Source organism: Lethenteron reissneri, chromosome 27 (genome assembly GCF_015708825.2).
Source record: "Lethenteron reissneri isolate LAM-NWPU_2019-01 chromosome 27, ASM1570882v1, whole genome shotgun sequence".
NCBI classification, from domain to species: domain Eukaryota; kingdom Metazoa; phylum Chordata; class Hyperoartia; order Petromyzontiformes; family Petromyzontidae; genus Lethenteron; species Lethenteron reissneri.
Window position 1 is genome coordinate 6,643,562 of NC_083805.1, and position 25,183 is coordinate 6,668,744.

Consider the following 25,183-nt stretch of genomic DNA (forward strand, 5'->3'; position numbering starts at 1 on the left):
CGATGGTGGTCATGATCCCTTTGAGAGACGTGTCCTGCCCAAGCCCGCTTACTTTCTTAACGGTCAATACGTTTCAGTCGCTTGCATATGTTCTCTGATCCACGAGTTCGTTTTTCTGTCTCGTAGCGTAATACCAAGCATGTACCGCTCCATATATTTTTTTATCCATGTGTTCACCGTAAATATATTATAAGATGAATTCGCCCCCCATCCCTCCACTCTCATACCGTATTCTGAACAGAAACAAACTTTTGGGTGCATCTTCTTGGTTCTTTCGGTAAAGTCACGTAGAAGGAAACTAATAAAATAATAAAAATAAAACATAATAAAATAATTCTCACGACGTTTCGGCCACAACGCAAGCAGCTGTCTTCAGGTGGAGAACAGGTCTCTCCACCTGAAGACGGCTGCTTGCGTTGTGCCGAAACGTCGTGAGAATTATTTTATTATGTTTTATTTTTATTATTTTATTATTTTCCTTCTACGTGACTTTACCGAAAGAACCAAGAAGATGAATCCCTGCAGTCACGAAAGCTTTAAATCGAAATTTTGGGTGCATCTTAACTTCCGATTGGCACGGTTGGCTATGTATGGTGCGAAATAAGTTCAGCGTACATGTATGATCTCGTAGCTGTGTGTGTGCATACGAGCATATCCGTGTAACTTTATTGACACCAAAGGCACAAGTCGTGGGCTCTTCATTACTCTCCAACGGCATCGTATAAATCCTGGAGGATGCGCTAACGTGAGATCAATTGCCGCTCTGGTCACGCAATTATAACGCGTCAAAGTTTGCAGGTGAAGTGTTGCTCAGGCCGCGCACATCAAAGGTGCCGTGCAGAGCGCTCTCTCTTTGGGGTCGCAGAGTTTTGTTTGGTATTGCAAATACTTATAGCAGCGTGACACGCACTCTCCGTGCATTTGTGGTGTTCGGCTCAGGCGATGTCTCCTGCTGTGGAACAAGCATTGCACCATTGAGTGATGTTCACTATTACTTACGAGAATATCCAGAATGACTCTTTTATTGAAACGACTTTGAGTGCCAATGTCTCGCCGGCTCCCTCTCCCCCTCCCTCTCCCTCTCCTTCCCTCACTCCCTCCTTCCCTTACCACCTCCTTCCATCTCCCCCTCATTCCCTCTTCCCTTCCCTCCCCACACAATAAAATGCAACATTTAACATATTTTTGGACATTTTTTTACCAGCATTTCATTTATGTTGTGGCTTGGCTCTCCAACACACCGGTGTGCTGTACTAGTGACGAATTGGCATGTTCTGTTTACGTGACAACTCTTACTAATTGACTGTGTTGGGTGGTGGCGGGTTCTAACGACACATTTATATATTGATGCGATCTAACCCCCCCAAAAAAACCTCTATTATGGATTTCATTTATCATTTAGGCAACCAAACTTTTTATTTAATGACAATGCGGTGAAGTTCATTTTCTCTCTCTGTCTACATCAATGCAAAAATAGTCCTTACATTTTTTATTTTAACATGATTAAAAAGTTTTTAGAAAATGTTATGCAACAAAGAACCTTAGAGTCACACTTTATTGTTGACGATAGCATACGTAAGCCAGAGTTTATATTTTAGCAGCTTGAATTTTTTTTGTAAAAAAACAAAAGGCTCAAGCTGCCATATTAACTTAATAGGACCACAGCAATGGGAAGGGAACAAATTCAACTGGCACAATTTGCAATAACGTACCAATGCGCAGGACACCATTGAACTTTTAATATACAAATATTACTGCTACACGTTATACATAAGTAGACGACGTTCAAAACCTTCCTTTCGTATTATATACGTTAAATATTTTAAAAGTACGCAGCAAATTACACATTGGTTAGAGGAAAAGATGTGTTTTCAAATGGGACCAAATGTGTGGAAAATTATAATATAATCGCATTGGCAGAGAAGATTAATCTGGATTTCACACGAGAACAAATGACCTGAGCATTTTTTGGCCAAAATACTATGGAATTAAATATAAATTGATGTTGACTGATGAAGCTAGAAAGCAATGAAAGCATAATATGGGAACTATGAGCTGAACGTTTCAGGCTCCACTTCTATTTGGGCAGAAGACAACTTAAAATGAAATGCAACCTAAACCAATGTTCAGAAAGAAGAGAGCTTTTAACTATGACACGTGAATCAGAAACAAGGACATTGACTTAGAGAATACAACGTAAAAAAAAAATTGCATAGAAGCGCGGAGAGATGCATGCTCGGAATCACATTGAGAGACAGAAAGAGGATCACGTGGGTATCATATAGAAGTATGAAGTATGTATGTTGAACTTCTTTCGCACCTTACATAGCCAACCGCGCTAATTGGATGTGCGGGGGGAAGGGCAACACACTAAACACAAAAAACAGTTCTGAAGAAATATTTTCAACGTAAACCCATCTAGGGTAAGAATACCCTGTTTACCCTAGACGGGTAAATACACTTACTATCCTAGACGGGTGATAATAGTAAACGCAATGGGGGTGGCTGGATGTGTCACTGGAAGGGATGATGGCAGATAAAGGGGACGCGACCAAAGAGGGCATCTGCCACAGAGGTAAGCGGATAGCATCAGCTCATGTGCAGGTGGCTCCATGGATAGTAACAGGGACTGCTCTCCTTACGAACATTCGACTTATGAACTTTCAGAGTTATGATAAAAAGCTCTCCGCATGTCCAGTTGTAGCTATTTACGATGCTATTGCCTGTTACAAGTTGATTCATGAAGAGAAGAAGCGATCACTGTGCAGATATCTATTGGTGAGTTTTTCAAGAGAGTAGAGAGGAAACACGAGCACCAAAGGAAATGAGTATCTACAGAACGTGAAGAACCAGTGGCATCTACATCTACAGAACGTGAAGAACCAGTGGCATCTACATCTGCAGAACGTGAAGAACCAGTGGCATCTACATCTGCAGAACACAAAGAACCAGTGGCATCTACATCTGCAGAACATGAAGAACCAGTGGCATCTACATTTGCAGAACATGAAGAACCAGTGTAATCTACATCTGCAGAACACAGAGAACCAGTAGCATCTACATCTGCAGAACGTGAGGAACCAGTAGCATCTCCATCTGCAGAACGTGAAAAACCAGTGACATCTACATTTGCAGAACGTGAAAAACCAGTGGGATCTACATCTGCAAAACAAGAAAACCCAGTGGCATATACATCTGCAGAACATGAAGAACCAGTGGCATCTACATCTGCAGAACACGAAGAACCAGTGGCATCTACATCTGCAAGACATGAAGAACCAGTGGCATCTACATCTGTAGAACATGAAGAACCAGTGGCATCTACATCTGCAGAACATGAAGAACGAGTGGTATCTTCATCTGCAGAACATGAAGAACCAGTGGCATCTACATCTGCAGAACGCGAAGAACCAGTGTCAGCTACATCTGCAGAACATGAATAACCAGTGTCATCTACATCTGCAGAACGTGAAGAACCAGTAGCATCTACATCTGCAGAACGTGAAGAACCAGTGGCATCTACATCTGCAGAACGTGAAAAACCAGTGGCATCTACATTTGCAGAACATGAAGAGCCAGTGGCATCTACATCTGCAGAACGTGAAGAACCAGTGTCAGCTACATCTGCAGAACATGAATAACCAGTGTCATCTACATCTGCAGAATGTGAAGAACCAGTGGCATCTACATCTGCAGAACGTGAAGAACCAGTGGCATCTACATCTGCAGAACGTGAAGAACCAGTGGCATCTACATTTGCAGAACATGAAGAGCCAGTGGCATCTATATCTATAGGAGATGATACAACTTTAAAACTCATTTCCCGTGTATAATGTACAACATGTTTGGAATCGACAGGAGGAGGAAAGTTGGACAAATCGACTCATGAACAGACCTCTGGAACCTAACTCGTTCGTAAGCAGAGGAGTCCCTGTACTCATCACAGTTGCAGGTGAAAGGTTTGTGATGGTTTAGGAGAGGCCCTTACGTCCAGCAGTGGATTGATCATTGCTGTCCTTGGCGAGTTGTGTTGGCGATTCTAGTTGGTAAAACCAATTAATGCTGCGCTGCCCCTTGATGCAAACACATTTTATATGCAGGCGTTTAATTGCACACGTTTACACTCACCTTATTTTTGCTTAATTATCTTTGATAGAAGAACACATTTACCCAAGGACATCTGTTCTCTGGAAATGAAGTCAATCTTTTGGAAACTAAAGACAGATGTGTGAGAGAAAACAAAAATATTGCACTTGCTTAAGTTGGATTTTAATGCACACCATATATTAAACATGGTCTTGGGAGTAAACTGTGTTCTGAATACATTTTAAAAGCAGTTTCCCGAATTACCATGCAATTTTGATGTTCTTCTAAAGGTGCCATGTTGTACATCATGTACATCATGTACAACAAGTTTGAAACTTGAAAACAGTAGAGTGTGGGTGTATAACTCGGGCAAACAATTAATGCAGGTGAGAATCAAGTTCTTAAAAAAGAGGTGAATATGTGAGGATGGAGATCTTGATAAAAGCTGAACCCGAAAATGAAATGCCACATACCAAGAAGATTTTAAATTAGCACATTGCCAGCGATTACAAACGTATCAGAAGCACGGAACACCGCAAAATAACATTAAACAAATCCTCAAGAAGTGACATAAAGAAGCATCGAGAGATCCATTCTGGGAATTACACCGAGAAAGAGAAAGAGGGACACATCGATCAGTGAACAAAATCAAATTCAGAGACAACATAATGACTGCAGTGGACAGTTATTCGAGATTAAGGAGCAAGACGCGTGACAAGAAGGGACGATGAGGGCCGATGGATGACGCTGGTGACAGAAAGACAGCCAAATAGCGAGGGAATGCACCCAGGGGAGAGAACCACCATGGAGATGGGAGCGAGATGGATTGTGGGCATCGTAGAACCGCGAGGGGATAGCAATAGTATGAGGCGGGCGGGGGGGGGGGGGGCCTTCCTCCAGCAGTGGATAGAACATGGCTGCTTATGATGGTGATTTACGAATGCGTTGCTGACTGGATGTCGGTACCCTTAAATTGCCTTGCTCTCCTGGTTCCTGCCGAAATTGCAACGGCTACATCACGTTTGAGGAACACTGTAATCTTCGTTATTACCTGCTCACAGCACTCGCTCCTGTTCTCTGGTGGCCCTGCCCAAGCCTCCTTAGAAACATTTATAGTTAAACACCCTATTTAAGTTTTCAATCTCATCTATTCTCTCGACAACGTGGTAGAAAATAAAATTGTATACTCAGTCTACGAGGGAATTAATTAACACCCCCCCAACCCCTTTGATAGACAAATACCAATTAAAGAGAGAGCCATAAATCATTCCATTAAGCGAACTGGCCGCACTGAATGCGAATGCTCTGGGAGACGTGAAGGAAGGTTGATTTAGATTATTAAAGTTACGTTAATGTGTTGTTTAAAAACATCACCTTAAACAATCTCGGATGGTATGTCCACACCTATTAATGGCAACGACGCGTTGGTGTAAAGGAATGTAACAGGCAAACATTTATTTCAGTATGCTAAACTAAAATCAACATCAATGAAAACAGCATTTACTTCAAAAAAACGGATCATTAAAGCTTAAATTCGTGCAAATAGCGATGTACATTACACACCTTTACGGATAAATGTGCATGTTTAACTGTGTGCCGAGATTTGTACGTAGTAATCCTTGATATCATTTGTAGAGTTTAGAGAAGCTTATCACAGATGACAATGTTACTTTTGCAAATTGTAATTTTATACACATACTACAACAGCTGGTTAATGTTGCCCATTATCTTACTATTTTACAAGCTGATTATGATACATCACCAAAAAATCCAAAAGTTCTCTCATGCCACGTCACGTATTTTTGTTCGGTTGTATCCTACAGATATATTTGTTACTATCAACAAACGTCACGGGAATATGATAACGCGCTCTCATCTCTGGCAGAACGAGAAGGGCTAGCAGTCGCCTGTGCCTTACTGCTGTTGCTCGTCACCCAGATTGTTGTAAATATGGAATTCTTCCGAAGAGGAGAAGTACGAGGTATGCCGCTCCTGCATTCCCCCTGCATCACGTACGCCTCGGTCGACACTTTCTCGCTGGCCTGGAGGTACACCTGTGGACCCCCCACGTATTTATGCTTCTGCTTGGCAAGCTGTGAGTCGGTGTCCTTGTTTAGAGTACTGACGGCCGATTCCTGGCTGTCCCTGAGGCAGATCCATTCGTGGCTGTGAGCGACCTCTTGACTCCCCAGGTGGACACGCTTGCGCCTGTACTTCACCGCGTATATTAAGCAGTTGATCAGAAACATCAGGATGGCGATGCAGAATACTGTCAGTAAGGTGTACATTCCAATCTGGATATCGGAGAGGCCTCTCGGCTTTTTCTCAGATGAGCCATTGCTGCCGTGTTGTGCCGGGCCGATAGCACCTCCGTCGCTGACGCTCTCCTTCCCTCCATGTCCCCTGGGACCTGCCGTGTGCCGCGAGCCGTCCCTGGCCGCTTTCACAATCTCCGTTTGAGTCTTCGCTCCAATCGCCGTGGAGGACGCGCTGATTTGGCTGACGTTCTTAACGTATTGATTTTTGCCGGCGTCTGGAGTTTTGCTCGCACCTCCTTCCTCCCCCTCTTCTCTCTTTTGACCAAATTTCACGAGGACTTCGACAGACGTCGAGAACATAGCGGATTCAGCATCGTCATCCCAACAGGGCTGTGGATTTTGCAGCACCACTTGAATCGGTTTTTCATTTCCATCCCATTTGGCTTGGAAAATTGGTTCCCAAGACAGATTTTCTGCATTGATAGATGCTGCTCGTCTGTCTACGTTGTTGATGGTAAGATTATAGTCCTTTGTGCTGAAGAGGCTCAGTGGCACCATCGTGTTGTCTTCAAATTCTACCCAGATGAGCAGAGATGCTTTCTGCAAGAAAACGGAATATTTTTGTGTTTTTACGAGTGAGGAAAGCACCAATTTTTCATGAAATCCAAAGCACATATTATACTTGTATAAGGCAATTATATATATGTTAAAAACTCAATTACCAGTTTCATAACATAATAAATAACTTTGCACATCATTCGTGAATAATGGCCCTGCATGCCTGCCCTTTCTTTTGTTATAGTCCATAACTAAAATTAATGAGTTATGTGTATGCATATTATACGGTATACAATAGTAAATAACACAATTATTTATAGGCTTTTGTCAGTCCACTGCTGAATAAAGGCCTTCCCACACTGTATCAGTCATGGAGGCTGTATGATCATACTTCACCGTGCTGGTCAGTGCACGTTGGTGAATAGGGTGGAGGGAAAGCCAGGATTGGTTCTGATGTGGAATGGCGCTGATCTCAGCAGCGAATTGCACCGATTGTGGTAACTACTGTGCTGCCGCTCTCCTAGATGACAAACATGAAGCTCAAATTGCCACCACCTTTGGCTCGTGCACCAGAATTTGCGCACTCGTTACGTTGAACTTGTCCATCAATTGTCGGCGAGCCATGCCTATTGTGGCAGCCCTCTTGGGTGCTGGCTGTGCTGAACCATCAATGTGCCAATGTTCACACAGTGCATCAATGGTCATTAATACTACGCGACTAGAAAAAATACAGGGTCCACACGAGCATCACCACGAACACTAATGGCAACGCTACGTTGGTTATATCTGTAGAGATATATCTTCAACAGTAAACATAACAACCATGCTTTGCCTGTCTCGAAGACATCGCCATCATTGCACATGTTCTGCAGACTCGCTTTAAAAGAGCCAAGATTGTGGTATTATAATTCAAAAACAGCAGGACAACTTTATAGCTACGTATGTCAGTTTACACATAACGTGTACATACATCCCCTGTAGTAAAGTTAGAACAAAAATCGTGGTGCACGATTATTGTTTGTTTTTGGAAGAATTAAATTTGCGGTATGGAGGCAGATGGGGAAGCTTTCAGGGTGAAACGAATTTGCCAAGAGAGCAAATTGACCTTTTCGTTTGCGTGTTGTCTCCATGTTTTGGGCAACCCCTTGATCAACGTGGTCAATTTCCTCGACGTTAAGTCCCTAATAGCGACGCAGGCTGTACATGACGGGTTCGTTCAGGTTAGATAACCTTTTACGAGAGTTGTCGTGACCCCGTGTTGTAGATGGATAGACGGACATACAGACAGACAGAGACAGACGGAGAAATCCAATTAATTCCCGCACCTCTGATTAGCATGGTTGGCTCTGTACGTTGCGAAAGAAGTTCAACCTACATACATAGAATACCTTCCCACCTTCGTTGGAAAGCATTCAAAAGGGGAAGTAATGTGGCTTGCATGCACGGCCCGTGGTACCTGGGGGTAGCCTTTACCTTCGCACGGTTGGTTACGTACGGTGCAAAAGAAGTTCAACATACACACATACATACAATGCTGTGAGCACAGGGCAGCAGCTGTGATAACTACTGTGCTGCAGTGACTAATCTGCATTTCCAATAAATATGCTAAATTCCTCTTGATATGCAAATTCCTTTGTCAAGGCGCTCTTCCCCCTCCAACCCAGCTTAAATATACGCTGCCAAGCCTGGTGGTGTTCATTCAGACGCTGTCTTTCCGACAGACCTGTTCTTCACCTGAGGACGGCTGCTTGCGTTGTGGCCGAAACGTCGTGAGAATTATTTTATGATGTTTTATTTGTATTATTTTATTATTTCCCTTCTACGTGACTTTACCGAAAGAACCAAGAAGAGGGCAGCAGCTTTTGCCCCCTCGCTTCCTTTGGCCCGGACACCCAAAGCCTCTCACCTGCTTGAGCGAGTGCAGGCCGTGTTGCGCGGTGGTGCTGGCGACGACGACGCCCGGCTCGCTGCTGCTGGGCCGCAGAGACAGGGAGAGGCCCGAGAGCAGCGTCACGTGCAGCCCGCTCACGGAGACCTTCTCCTCGCTCACCGTCACCGCGTGCTCCCCCAGCACGCCGCCAGACACAGGTGACAGAACCTGGCACAACAGAAGACAGGAATTGGAAGGTGGTGGTGGGGGGGGGGGGGATCAATAGATAATATTAATTCTGCTGAATGCGATTTTCCGCGGTTGTAATGCAGTGTTTGTATGTGTTTTCGGGTTGTACAGCGTGTTGTTGTTGTTGTTTGGCATTCTGCCTGATTGTTTTTTCTCCACGTGCCAGGAGCTTTAGTTTCTGAATAATCAGTCAAGCAGAACGTGGAAACGGACATCATGCCGAACAACACCGCCAACCCACCCTGGCCCCCTTTCTTCACCAGCTTTGTCAATGCCTCCATCTCATCTGGCATCATTAATTTAGCTCTCCACACAGCTGCCCTCCCTCACATCCTGAACAAACCCTCGCAAAACACCCCCCCCCAACACCCAAGCAACCATCCGTCCCATCGCAAAAACCTCCCTTTCCTCGGTAGCATCCTCGAGAGGGTTACGGTCTCCCATCCCTCCAAACTCAGCCGAGCAAAGAAGGATTCCCTTGTCACAATTCAAGTCCACACTCGAGACCTTTCTAATTTCCTCTGCCGATGACCGTTTCTTTCTATTAAATAAAAATACGTTCGCTATTATGTACAGCTCTCTTCAGATGCAGGGTAATTTAGACAGCACATTAGCAAATGCACGTTCTATTGCATGATCACGTTAAGCCGGTGGTAACGTCATCTAATTGAACAGATTTTGCAAAGAAAACGTGGTTATTGCATAAGCTTAGGTCATTACAGCAACTAATGAATCACTCCCTGCAAAGCAAATGTAAAAAAAATCAATTTGCAATCTATACATTTTCTCCAGGCAAAACAACCTGCATCTATTCATGTTCGCAAAGCTTGCAGAGCCATTGTCGTGTAAACACGTTGGTATATGCAGTAAGATTGATGTTTTTAATTTCCTTTTAAACTTTACATTGCACGCAAAATATATACATGATGCAAACCTGCATCACACTGCCTGCCTCAAAAGTCAAGGTTCCCTCTTGTTCTATGGATTTTCTCAGAACTCAGATGAAACTCTTTGCTGTCGTGGTTTAAAAGGTCAGCGCACCGCACTTGCGATTCATAGGTCGCCCTGGTTGATCTCCCGGCACAGCAGTTGAAGCAGTGGCCTTTTTTCCTCTCTTAACTCCCATGGAACAAAGGGGTTGCTGCCCTCTGGTTTAAGTGTAGGAACAGTTTTCTGACTAAATGTCAAGGTACATGTCAGACTAAGGAAATTGATGGTGATGCAAAAGGCACCTCGGGGGTTAATTCGGAAGTATGGGCCTCCATGAACACTTTCACTCTCATCTAAACAGGCTCTGAGAGGATCATCTACTGTCTGGCATTTAGTTTAATATTTCCACACGTTGCTTGGCATGGTGCTTGATTGGAGAATAAAGAGAGCTGCCAGATACATATAAGTGCACCGTGTTGTCATCGCACAGGCATCAGGTTGTTTATAGCCATTGCAGTTGGCCTCAAACTCTCGACTGTTGTGGGAATGGAGCCATTTGTGTAAAAAAGACATTATCCATCCAATATAATCTATTCCACATAGGACGGTGATAAAACAAAAATTAAATGTGATTTACTTTTCAATACCAGGTTTTTTTGCTTCTTTTACGGAGAAAGGATGATCTTAGTTTGCAATGTTCACCTGCATCTGCTGTTAATGTGATTGGTTATGAAGCTTGAACGTGAACATACATAATCGTATTTGCTAGTTTTATATATATAGACAATGACATTTAGATGATCAAAAACCAAAATTACAGTATCATTTAGGTGAGTAATGATTTACCTCCCAGCAATTCAATTAGTAGTCACAATCCAAGAAATTGATGAATTTTTGGTTGGCTCTTTTGCATTTCATTTGTGATTTACTTGCTTCATGCCAATGCTGGTGGAGGGGCCTCCAAGAGAGGAAGCTCTGGAGGGCCTCTCGAGAGGGTATTTGTCCTACTCTTCCACGCTGGCTGAACATTTAGGAAGAGTCGGGAGTACTCACATTTGACCCCACCACCAACCGCGACCTCCTGATGGACTGACTTTGGTGTGCCCATTTACACCTCCGGGTGGACAGGGACGGAGGAGATTTCAGAAACTTGCACGGATATTTCAACGGCCGCTCCGGCAAATAAAACAGGCGACCTCTGCATTGCAAGTCCAGTGTGCTAACCGTTACACCACGGCTTGCGTCCAGGTACAAATTAAAATACCCGCAACGTCAAATGCGCTCACCTGAATGATGGTTGAGCCGGGTTCGAGGCCCTTCAGCACCGTGCCTTCGCGCAGCTTGGCCACTCGTCCGTCGAGCACCCACAGGTTGTTGCGCACCAGGTGGGTTACGTCGGCCAGCCAATCGGCTCCAGGCAACGTGGACACATGATCCGTGTCATCGGCACTCTCCGTGTAGAACCGCGTCAACACCCGCACGGAGGCGTGCTGGCGCTGTGGGGTGCACGCCTGCCCTTGAGTGCCACCCTTTAAATGTCTGTTGAAAGAAAATATCACTGGCACCTCTTTTGCAGCGGGATGCTGGGACTCATTAAATCCCGCGGAGGAGTTCCGCGGTTCGGCTCGTAAGTGCGACTGAACGTTCGCAAGTCGGATGGTTTAAAAAATGAGAACATCCTGCGGAGGTTCCTTCGTAAGGGCTGGTGTTCGTAAGTCACAAACGTTCGTATCTCGGGTACTGGCTGTATGTGATGTGTCCAGATAAATATAACAGGACATAAATATCGTGATTTTTACATCTACGGAATGTGTGACAAGCGTTGCGTGTATGCAGATACGTGCTGAGAAAGCATTCTTCTTCGTTGTGATGACAATGTTTTTTAATCCTTTCCAAGATGTAAGAAGCATTAGTTGCACTGCATTCTATTTATATTGTAATATAATTACATTTAAAGATGCAACTTTTAATTGCATGTTTGGGGTGGTTTAATTATATTTTCTATGTTTACAATTATAGCCAATTGTTAACATAGGACATACGAATTATGCAGCAAATATTGAAATTTAATAACCAAATTAACTTTGACCAAAGGGTATTATCCAGAAGGGCTTATTCTGTGAGCCTAATTTCGTTTATCGTCCGTTCAGTCGTTTACCTTATTTGTAATCCATTTTATATAACTTAATGGTACTACTAATACTCTTTGGGTCTTTCGGTTAAGTCACGTAGATAGAAAAAAAATCACAACACAAGCAATCGTCTTCAGTTGAAAAAATACAGCAGGCGGTCTGCTGAGGCAGGAAGAAATTTAGCGAGAGAGCTACTGCAGCCAAAGGTTTCTAGGTTTTAGATGGGTACAACCCAAGGGTAAGTGAGCGGGGCTAGAGATGGAATTTGCAAGTGAATGTAAGATCGCATATTTCTTCCTGCCTCAGCAGTCCGCCTGCTGTATTTTTTCACACGTAAGCTTTCGCGACCAATATCCATAATAAAGGGTTTTGGGTTAGATCGCGTGGATATAAATGCGTCGTTAAAACCACCACCATTCGACACAGCCAATTAGTAAGGTTTGTCACGTCAACAAAACATTTAGCCAATTAGCTACTAGTTCAGCACACCGGTGTGTCGGAGAGTAAACCCACAACATGTACAATTCTAGTATGACGTTTCGCCGGCATATTACAAACAATCTCATCGGGCGATAGCCAGAATTGTGGAGAAATCCTCCTCCTGTTTCGGTCTTACGTAGAGGGGGTATGAAAGTGATGTCGTCACTTGTCAGCAAATCAGGTGCGAAGTCCAGAGGGGCGGGGTTAATGTCGTCATATAAATTGCAATGGACATATCTATTAAAATTATTTGGGTTATTCACAGTTGAATACAATTCAAAATTTGTATTCGAGGCAGGTTTGTTGCGAGATTAATTCGCAGAAGTGTACGTAGACGTGTACGCAGATACGTACGTATATGCGTACGCAGACATGTACGTAGACATGTAATCATGTTTGCCGATCCACTTCTGGACGAAGGCACTCTCCCCACGTGGTGCGGGTCACGCGTGTTATTTAACCGTAACATTACCACGCGGGTCAGTGTGGGTTGGTGAAAGTGGAGAGAATAGAAACGTGGGCGCATTAACGCGAAACATTTTATTTTTCCACGCACCGCGGTCTTCATACGCGCAACCTCCAGCCAAGAATGAACAGAAATAAATGACCCATCCTCGTTGTTCCTCGATTAAGACGTGCTTTTTCTTTTCTCTCCATCTAAAAATTCAGTGCGGATATATATTTTTTTATTCTAGATTTGAAGCTTTCGTGACTGCAAGGATTCATACTCTTAGTTCTTTCGGTAAAGTCACGTAGGTAAAAAATGAAATTAAAATTAATAAAAATAAACAATAAAAATCACGACGTTTCGGAGGCAACACAAGCTTCCGTCTTTATTAATTTTAATTTAATTTGTTACCTACGTGACTTTACCGAAAGAACTAAGAGTATATATTTTGTATACAACGTGCACGTTGTGGTGGGGGGGGGGGGGGGGGTGTGCAGTACCTGGACAGTGGTATATTCCAGCCCCTTACGAGGCTAAGCTCGGTGTCGGAGAGCTGTATTCGCAAAGGCAGCCTGGGAAGCCACACTGCAAGATCTATGGAGGAGCGCAGGTGCTCGTAACTGACTTGGATTCGAGCCCGCACTGAGCCTCTGCTCTCGTTTCCCTGCACGTACACGTACTGGCAGGCTGGGGAAACCTGGGAAAAAATGTAAAGGTGCGCGCAATAAATGCTTGCCATCACCCCCCCCCCCCAAAAGTGTGATTTGTTGTTGACGCATTCACCCCATTCTTTTGACAGATGCGATATCATTACTGTGTACACGAACTGATCAACCACAAGAACATTGCAGGCAATTGTATCAACCGATGGGTTTGAACATCTTTGTAAACATTTTGTTTTGCTGTGTTTCAAAATAAAACAGTTTTCAGTTTATAAGATGCACTTGAATCTGTGAAATATTGACGTGTACATCAGCAGCGCCTTTTTTTGTCTCCACTGCTGGATGAGGACCCCCCCCCCCCCATGCCGGGCAGGTTGTGAAGTCAGTGTGGACTGAATGTGGGGAGCATAGAGATAGGTGCATGGTACAGTACAACTAATAATTTTGCTGCACTGCCCTCTGTTGACAACGTAGCACAGTGGCAGCTTGCAACGCCTTTGATGCGCATGGTTGGTCACTCATTAAGGCACTCTCCGGCTTTCCAAGATTTTCAAAGATTGGACACATTTACGGCTGATTTGGTCGTAAATATTCACGGTGAATAGTAATTGATATTTGTGCACATTGTAGGTTATAGTGACAAGATGCATCGGCAGAGTACAATATCAAAGTACAACACACATCAAATGCACGTATACCAACGACAAAAAAAAATATTTGTAGAAAGTGAATGCAATGTTAATGAAAAAAGTTAATAAAAATCAGGCTCAAACATGACACGTGTAATTATGTTTTAATCATCTCATTAGCTGGTGGAAAGGCAAAAGACAACATTACATTTGTATTTTTAAAGTATGTTTGATTAGGATGTTAATAGAGTGCTGTGTTTTTATGATAACCATGGATAAACATGTATGTTGTATGTATGTTTAAATTATTTCGCACCGTACGTAGCCAACCGTGCTAATCGGAGGTTCAATCTACGTTTAAAAGTACAATATGCATCTTATCGACCTAACAAAATGGCAATACGAAATTTCACCAACACCTGTGTGTGTGTGTGTGCGCGCGTAGTGCGCATCAAAGGTCTATGTGTATCAATAAATCACAAACTTCTGGGGAATCCTTTACTCTGAAATATGCATACCTTTTATTTTGACGTTTGTTTCATCTTTTGCAGGAGAGTGATTGCGTGTACCGTGTGTGAGATATGATTCTCATTGCTTCTCAAGTGTAAGTGCAAGCGAGCGGGGAAAAAATGGGTTTCCAGATGCACAGTTAATAATAGACACTTTGCGTGGTATGTTATCGTTTAGAGTTAGATCGCGTAAATATAAATGTGTCGTTAAACCCGCCACCACCACCACCCAACATAGCCAATTAGTAAAGGTTTATCACGTAAACAAAACGTCCCAATGTCTTCTTCTTGGTTCTTTCGGTAAAGTCACGTAGAATGGAAATAATAAAATAATACAAATAAAGACAGAGTCTGTCTTCTCGACAGACCTGTTCTCCACATGAGGACGGCTGCTTGCGTTGTGGCTGAAACGTCGTGAGAATTGTTTTATTATGTTTTATTTTTATTATTTTATTATTTCCATTCTACGTGACTTTACCGAAAGAACCAAGAAAATGAATCCTTGCAGTCACGAAAGTTTTAAATCGAAACGTCCCAATGTGTTACTCGTTCAGCACACTGGTTGTGTATTGGAGAGTAAACCCACAACATCGACAATTCGAGTACGACGTTTCACCGTTAATTACAACCCTCATCATCGGGCGACAGCCAGAGTTGTGGAGAAGAAATCCTCATCCTGTTTTGGTCTTAAATAGAGCGTATACATCCGCTTTATTCGCTTGATTCAGAGTTTCTCCAATTTTCATGTGTGAAGAAAAGTATCTTCCCCATAGAGGTTAATCAGTTTAACACGTAGGCTGTCGCGACGAATATTATGATATATGTTTTGTCTGTTTAATTTAAACAACGGTAAAAAAAACCAAGTTTACCAATCTTCTTTAACCTTTGTAGTTCCCTTCACATTTAGATTGCATATTTTCCAAAAAAACATCTTGACAATATGTGCTATAATTGGGCCTACGCTTCCCATTCATTACTGGAATCCCTGAGCAACTATAGATAGCTATGTGTAAAGAGTGAAGAGTGGAATGGAAAAAAAAACATGCTTTTTTTTAGTGCAGTTCTTAAGTTTAATTAACAAAGAGATAAAATGTGACTGGAGGTGATGGATTCTGCAAGTGATAAAGCGCGAAGTCTTCTCGACAAATTATGCACGAGTCTTTATTGATGAGTGCCTGCACCAATTTGTGGCTACTTCACCCACGTACAATCCAAACGCTCATTATAATTTCGCGAAGAAGATGTACACTGTCTACTACCTGCGTGCCACTTTTTGCGGTTCTGATGCTGCACAACGCTCCGACGTGTTTTCGGGTTGTACCGCGTGCTGTTCGGAACAACGTCCGACGGTTCGCTCCATCTGCTGGCAGCTTCTTGAGGAAGTGCTCCAACGTGTTTTCGGGTTGTACCGTGTGTTGTTTCGTCGGCGTGCACCCGGCAGCGTTTTTTGAAATGTCGGACATTGCTCAACCTTCTGGGATCAATTCGGAAATTCAGTTATTTTATTTTATTTTACTTTTATTAATTTTAATGTTTTACCTACGTGACTTTACCGAAAAAACCTAAGAATATCAGTTTACCGAGTTGCTCGCAGCACATTGAGCAAGACGTAAGGGACATCGTGCGAACAATATTCGGTTACACTCGAAAACACATCGTATTTAAACTGTAAACACATTTTTGTACAGCGTATTTGTTGTACATGTGTTTGCTTGAATGTCTTTTTTTGTGCATTTATTTGCTTGTTATGCACACACTATATCTTGGCTAAGCATTGTATACGAGTTAATGGACTGTGATGTCTTGTTTATTATTGGGTAGGAAAGGTTATTACTGGACTAAAATCTATTATTGCTCAACTAAATATTGTCAGAGTAACGGAAAGTATATTCGGTAAACTGCAATTTTGGAAGTCGAAAGCTGTAATTTTGACTCGAAAAAATCCAATATGGCAATCTGTAACATTGGCAACTCCACTCACATCACTTGGCTTTTAAAAACGATTGGGTGTATTTCTAGAGAATTTGGTGGAAATGCCTATGACATGCATTACCACAATCAAACCTTTATTTAAAAAATTCATTAATTGTGTTGTTTTGAGATGTTATACAAGGTCAATTGTCTACACACACCACGAAAATAATCGGCCGAACATTATACAGAAAACGTAATTTTCTCCCAAAGCGTCTACGTGTCTCCGACCAATCTCGAAACATTGGTTAAGTCTTTTTCAACTCTCTCCTGGCACAATTTGTACGAGAGAGCCGGCCTGATATACTTACAATATGGAATGACGCATACGCTGAGGGTTATTTATAAATCAGTGTGGTATCTGTAAATGGATCACCCTGTACATTGAGATACTCCGACTGTTAGGGACAATTCACCTCTTAGACGCACCGTAATGTAAGTACCATAGACACGCATGATGCATTTGCTCTTTGTTAAAGACTAGAGCCTTCATGCTCAAAATGACGAGTTCCTAACAGCTTTTGTTAAACACTGACACATTTATGTAACATTTATCTAACCGAAGCCATCCATAATTACACTTTGGCAGAGTTCAAAACCTTGAATTGAGAATACTGTCAAATTAATCACAGGAATGTTTTAAGACTCAAAACTTTTAAGGAAATGAAAGTGAAATAAGCATGCCAGTCAAATAGATTAGCACATCATTGTACACGCACATGTGCAACTATTTGAAATATCCTTGAGTATTTAATAATAGCATAGTGTATTACGTCACGTTGCATATTCCTATGCATTATATGCATTGGCTATATATATATAAAAGGCATTGTCATCAATCATGTTCTATCCACTGCTGGATGAAGGTCCCACATATCCATCACGACTTCCCATGGGCCCGCTGGGTCTCTTCCATTCACCATCAACATTCCAAGCGGTCTGACTTTTCTTCACGGTCATTCTGATGGATTTTAACGTTTGATTTGCATTTTTGGATACACATTTTGAGGACCCAACATGATGCTGCCAGGCTCCTCACCTCCACTTCTAAACGTGACCACACCACTGCAGTGGTCCAATCCCTCGATTTGCCCACCCAAACTAATCCCAGATCAATGTCAAGATCTCATTCACCATCGTTGAGACTCCCCATAAACTCACCCCTGCCTACCTCTCTTCTCTTGGACTCTCTGCTCCCGGCAATCTTCGTGACTTGTTGTCACAAAACCCCCAGCACTACTCTTCTGCTGCCCTTATAGTCTGGAACTTCCTTCCCCTAGCCATCGATGCTATCAACTCCCTGCACCTTGTATAAGTCTGGGCTCAAGACCTTCTTGTTTTCTTCTACCGATGACTGAATGCCTCTTTTTGTCTATAAAAAATAAATGTTTCCAATTTCTGTGCAGCATCTGGATATGCATTTTATGTGGATGAAATTCTATCACTTCCATTTATGGAGCAGTCTACGTTGGTGGGAAATGTATCATTAGATAAATATATAAAAAAATCATACATGTCTGGCTGTGAGTTTAATCTGTTTTTTTTGTAATATTTAATCAGATTTAACAATCGATTGATAGCATGGCTATACAGTGCCTCCAGTGACGGAGGAGGAATAAAACATATCAGTGCATACCAGTCACTGGATACAGTTATTTCTAAACAATTGAGGTGTTATTTAATTTAAAATGTTGACGTAACAACATGTGTGGCATATTTCTAAATATTAGCATCGGTTTCCTTCATATATGGAGTGATAGAAAAATTCTAAAACAAGCACAGGATCATATCTTTGTTTTATTGACGCTCTTGAAAATGAAATATAAGAATATATATGGCAACGAGCCTTTGACCAAATCTCCCTCAATGCACATGATCGTCAGATCTTACCATTGGATATCAAAATCTAAGCAGGTTTTTGAGCCTGCTTCTATGAGTGACTACCGTGAACACACACATATCTCCTATAATTAATTCATAATCGAGGAAAGCCACACCGAGTCGTATGATTTTTTTTCAGGAGGGCTCTGCATTTTATTTTATGTGGGAGGAAACCACAGTACCCGAGTATAAAACCTATACATGCGAAAGGACAACACTCTGTCCCCCACTTAGATGGAAACAAATGGTGATTCGTCCACTTGCTGTGCTGCCCCTTCCTGGCGAGTCAGGATATGGCACCTTGGCACCCAAGGGAATGGAGTTTCACAGCATTTGTGCGATCCACCAACAATCCCTGCTGCCTCCACAGGGCCGGATTACCACTACCTGTCATTAGGCAATGGGGGCTACATTCAGAACATGCAGTGGTCAGTGAAGCAAAACCCATTGTTGTTCTGTACTTCTAAGCTCCCATGTTTTTGCTTTCCACCGTCACCAGCCTGCACTGCCCAGCATGGTGAAGTATGGTCAGATAACCCCTTTATACAACATGGACCATTATCTAGCAGTGGATTGCCAAGATGGCAGTAAATACATGTATGATGAAAGGCAAAATCTAAAATTATATTAGGTTTGCTTTCGCTCTTCTTACGAGCTCAGAACGCTACCGGCTCTGAGACAATGGTGAAAATTACACAAATCTAAGGTTTTGGCCAGTCTTTTCAGTAAGGCAAAACATTGCGTTGATAAAAATTAGTTCCATTATCATATTTGCACAAACCTTGGACTGCAACTGTGGCATACAATGCAAGCAATCAACACTTTTAAATGACAGTAATTTTTTTAATGACGCCATAATAAGACCAATGTAATAAAAAAAGTGAATTTTTTTGAGGAGGCCGGGTTGCTCACACATCAAGGGCACTGAGGTGGCACCACTGAGAAAACCTGGCTTTGAATCAAAGTCCACCCATAGGTGTCAGATCTGCGTTTGTATGCTGATGGTCACTTACTCTAAGCGCCAGCTCTCATCCAGATAGCCACCCACAATCCGATTAATTTCTCAAGTCCAGTGAGTCGGTGGTCTCAGCCTGCCAAGTAAATTATTACACCAATTTGCACTGCATTTTATTTGTCGCTCAAATTGGCAAATATGTCAACGTTGAGAATTATAATTGTTAGTTTGAATGCTGTGCGAACATTTGTCTGTAAATCGGGTGTGTGTGTATGTGCAGCACCCACAATGTGGGTAAATTGGATCGGTTTGCATGGATTTCATAAGCATTTACATGATAATACCTTCTGCAGGCCGTTCTATAACGCAGTGTGATATACTACCGACTTGTGAGAAACCTGAATGTATATTTCATCTCATGGTCTGATGGCGTTTGTTTAATTGGAATAAAATAGTTGGAAAAACTTTAAATTTTTTTACCATTGTAACAAAAAAAATACAATCGCTTAAAACAATAAAAAGTTGATTTCATTGTCAAAGCATTTCCTCATAAGAGTTGGGTTAAAATGCACCATGGAGTCAAGCCCCCACAGTTTCAGCATTTCATTTTATTAGATTAAAGGCAGTGCTGTGGTAGATTTCAATAAATGCTGAAAAATATATATCTCTGTTGACTTTCTGGTGCTGTATTCAACTGCAAGGCGGTAAGAAGAGCCTTCTCATGAATTCCTATTGCTCCAAGCGCTATTTCAAGCGTGACACAAAATTATTTGCATTTCTTGGGATGTGCTTTGAATGCCCAATTCTTGTATCCACTTTCACGATACACACGTGCCCGTGGTATGAGAAAATTGCCATCAGGTAGAATAGATGAATTAACAATAATAGCATTACAAAAAAACATTCGAGAACTGAGAGATGTGTTTTTGAAACAGATGCAAATTGAATGAAAATAGATTAAGCTATTATATCTCAATTATGAAAAATAGATAGAGTGCATTGGAGTAAAAATGGGGGCGTTGAGTGATGGTGCAGTGGGTAAAGCATGGCGCTGTAAACCTGGTGACCCGAGTTTAATTTCCAGCCGTGGTTAACATTGGTTGCGAGTGATTATCTGAACCATTTTGTGGGAAACTCTTCACCAACCCGTGTTGACCAGCTAAAATAAAGTGACCAAAACGCATTTTGAAGCTTTATTCTCGCATTGGAGTGAGGTTTCTCCAGCAGCATTACTATAAGCATAGTGGCTCTTCGTGGGTTTGAAACAACACACTTAGCATTCTTCTTTGTTGTAGCCCATGCACTGGATGGTTTATTTTTCTGAATGTAGGTCATGAACTGGGGTCATTGCATTAAGTCAGAACTAGAATACCGAGTCCTGACTGAAAAACACTTATGAAGAAAACATGTCTCTTTTTGACATTTTTAAAAGTTTTTATGTGAGCAGGCAGTATTTGGCAGTGATGTAATATAAACACATTGTTTGTGCTTTAGTGCCACCAGTCGTGGTATTTTGCGAATGTATAATGTACATGTACCGTAATTAATAATATATCTTTGTATGTACTTATCCCTCACTACTTGTCCATAATAGAGGTTTGTTTTGGTTAGATTGCGTAAATATAGATGTTGATAATTGTTTTTTTACCCTTATATCTGGCAAACAAAACTGACACCTTTTTTTTTTACAAGGAGTCATGTTTGCATATACCACAATACCTGCAGCCATAATGCAAACAAAAAACATAACTCTGATAATATATGCACTGTCCTTGAAGTTGATTGGTCCACACCCGAGACAGCTTTCCTTGAGCCTAGTCTCACATGGGTTGGACCAGAAAAAAAACAATAAAAAAACAATTATCATATTTTTGACTGGCAAATGAGATTCCAATGGTATAAATGTTGACTTAAAGCTTTCGCGACTGCAGGAATTCATATTCTTTGGGTCTTTCAGTAAAGTCACGTAGATAGGTACAAATTCATACAAATAATAAATATAAAATAAACAAAAAACTACGAGGTTTCGATCACAACACAAGCGATCGTCATCAGGAGGAAAGAGGAGGAAAGCCGCTGAATGCAGACTGTTTTATTGGGTGTAGTTCGAGGGTCATATTCGAAGTGGGCGGGGCTAGTCATGTTAATGTGAGAGATTAGCATGTTAATGTGCGAGATTAGCATGTTAATGGGAGAGATTAGCATGTTAATGGGAGAGATTTGCGTGTTAATGGGAGATCGCAGAGCCACCGTGACGTAGAGGTCGGCGTCTGGAGGTGGTCACGTTGGCACGAGAAATTCAACCTGTTAATGTGAAATCGGAGAGCCGAAGCCACGGGGAAAAAACTAACATTGGAAGGTGGCAGGATGGGAACATCACAGCCAGTTATGACTTAAACTGGTTGATGACTTCTTTCCAATGATTGCTGAGTTTGTACCCACCCTCTCGGTTGAAATTGTGTCTGTGTCTGTATATATGGATGGCTTCATGAACGAATCTTTGTTGATAGCCAGTGGGCTTACAAAGTACCTTCGTCTTGAAAAATGTATTTCGTGTGAGCCAACCGCATTAAAACAATGATCAGCCACATCCGACGTGTTGGTCCTACCGTGTTTAAAATCTGCCTTATGCTCACGAACACGGTCTGAGACATGTCGCTTAGTTTCCCCAATGAAACTACTGTCGCAGACACCGCTTAGTTTGTAGACGCCAGGGTATTGTATGTCAGGGATCATATCCTTCACAGATGGGATCGGATCACGAATTTTATGCACTATGTTAAATCGAGCCTGGAATATAAACATAAACGTGCCGTTAAACCCGCCACCACCTGACACAACCAATTAGTAAGGTTTGTAACGTAAACAAAACATGCCAATTTGTTACTTGTTCAGCACACCGGTGTGTTGGAGAGTAAACCCACAACATTTACAATTCAAGTACAACGTTCTGCCGGTAATAACACCCATATACATGGTGTACGCAGACGTCTAACAGTTATTAAATGGCTGCAATCAACCAACGGTTTGAACCGCGTGGTGGAACAGTTGGTTTTGCGAAAAGTGTAAGTATTCAGCAAAAAAAACAATTCCTACAACCTTGAGGGATCTTCAAAAGCAGATAACAGCAGCGTTCTGAACAACCACAGCTGAGGTGGTGACAAACATCTGGGGACACTGAAATGCGATGTGTTCCGCTAATACCATGGTGAAGGCTGAGATAAATGAAACTCATACAATCAACGCTACCAAGTATTTGTGTGTATTTAGTTTGATGGGCATAGCTCAAACTGGAAATTATAATTCTTTAATAGTGAGTGACATGTCTGTATTTGATTTGCATGCCTAATTATAGACTGCAACAGCCTCACAATGGATTTCCACTTTGGGCTTTTGGCACTCATTGGTACAGTCTTTGTAGCACGGATATTTACAGTGGAGGTCGGTTGGCTGAAAGGTTGTCATTTGTTTTATTCCTGGAAAAAAATGTTTTGTTAAAAACTACACACGCTCGGTGAACTTGTATGTCAGTCAGTCTAAACTTATAATTCATAACAGCCAGTGTCTAAAGGCAAGGCAGAATGTTCTGTACGGTAATGCCCCATTTAACATTATTATCCATGGAGACACGTTAAGTGTTTAACAATAATTCGAGTAATAGAAATCATGAGCTTACTTGGGTTTTTTAAAATGTAGTTGCAATTAACAAAAAATAACATTCTATATTCATTTCATGTATTCTTTGGAGCGTGTGAATGCATACTCCTGGAAAAAAGGCCTATCCATGCAATGTTAGTCATAGGGGTTGTTTGGCTATATGTCATCACGCTGGTCAGTGTGGGTTTGCTGATGAAGGTGGTGCTCAGAACTCGGTGCTAATATCACTTTGCACCCCACGTTAACCGTGGCCATGAATTTATCTCGGCTCGGATCACCAACTTTGTAGTGCAGTACGCTGACCACTGCGCCAATGCACTATACATGGCATTGATGTCATATGTAGGATAGATAGTGATGATCGTAACATTCTTTGATAAAAAATTACAATAGACTTAAACATATGGAGAAGGGTGGTAAAACTCCCTTGAAGTAGAGCAAAATAAAATTATTATGATACGAATCTAAAACAAATACTGACAATTAAAAAAATAGGAATGTTTTGTGCGCATATCACCAATACAAAATATGTTTTAAACTTATGCTAAACTGGGCAACAGAATGCTTGGCAGTGTACCTATATAGAGGTAGGCATTGCTTGTTTTAATCAGTCACCTTCACAGCTGCACTTTAATACTAAATTCATTACGTGTTGGGCTATATTACGGATTGCTCGTGCCTGCGTGAAAAATGATTGTTTATATTTCAACGGCGTTCTGAAAAATTACCAAAACAAGAAATGAACATAAAGAAAAGTTCCTGATGAAAAATCGTCCGTACAATGAGCACAAACACAGTACATTTAAGTTCCGAATATACACAGCTACCAGAGAAAAATACGTGTCACTAAACACAGCATATAATGTCAACTATTCTTGCACCATATTTTAATTTAGAAAATGTATTGATTAGCACGGTTGGCTACGTAACAGTGTAAAATAAGTTGAACATACTCTTTGGTTCTTTCGGTAAAGTCTCGTAGAAAGAAAATAAATTAAATAATAGAATACAACGTTTCGATTGCAACACAAGCAGTCATCATCAGGTAGAACTAAATTTGAGAGAGACACAAAACACAGACACGGAGACACACAGACAGACACACAAGCAGAGAGAGAGAGAGATAACACAAATTTAGTTCTACCTGACGACGACTGCTTGTGTTGCAATCGAAACGTCGTATTCTATTATTTAATTTATTTTCTTTCAACGTGACTTTACCGAAATAACTAAAGAGTAATTCCTTGTGACGAAAGCTTCAAATTAATTTGAGCATACATAATTAAAACTATTTCAGCTTTATTTCGAAGCTACTGTCACAGCTACAACGGCAAATTAAATGTTTGTGCTCGACACATTACGGTGTAAACAAACATTTACGGAATAACATCAACAAGGAGCGAACACAATGCTGAAGTATTTACAATCTTCATTCCACGGGAAACGTACTCTAACGCGGAAGCGCAGCCAACTTAGGAATCCACGACAGTTGCCACCAAATATGCTCAAAATGTCCCCCCCCCCCCCAATATATTGCTATCAACAATATACAAAAAAATTGCTATGTAAATAAAAACCAAAATTTGCTAAACCTTGGCCACAATATCTGGACTTGTCTTCATATAACAATGCATCGATTTCTGGTTATATGGTTGTGGTTATGGTTGTACTTTATGAATGCCTAATCTCTGCCATTACATACATCGAAACAAGAAAAGGTAAAAAAACAGCAATGTAATACAATACACTATTAGACATTATTGTAAAAAATTAATGAAAAGTCCATCGCATGTGTTAGTGATTTTTGTAAATATTTTAGGTAGGAAATTCGTTTTCAAAATTTTTTTTTCTGGGGGGGGGGGGGACCCCTAGACACCCTGGAAGATTTGGTCTCCCCAATGTTGACTC

At 41.6% G+C, this 25,183-nt stretch overlaps 1 protein-coding gene across 1 annotated transcript in view; it reads right to left on the minus strand.

Annotated features, from left to right (window-relative positions):
• Positions 1-5,514: 5,514 nt before the first annotated feature.
• Positions 5,515-25,183, minus strand: part of LOC133348457 (transmembrane protein 132E-like) — a 57,283-nt gene continuing 37,614 nt past the window's right edge. The window contains exons 6-9 of the mRNA XM_061561273.1: positions 13,512-13,708; positions 11,238-11,490; positions 8,809-9,000; positions 5,515-6,944 (exon numbers count right to left, since the gene is read on the minus strand). Coding sequence (XP_061417257.1) covers positions 5,925-6,944; positions 8,809-9,000; positions 11,238-11,490; positions 13,512-13,708 — 1,662 coding nt within the window. The 3' untranslated portion in view covers positions 5,515-5,924. The remainder of the gene's footprint in view (positions 6,945-8,808; positions 9,001-11,237; positions 11,491-13,511; positions 13,709-25,183) is intronic.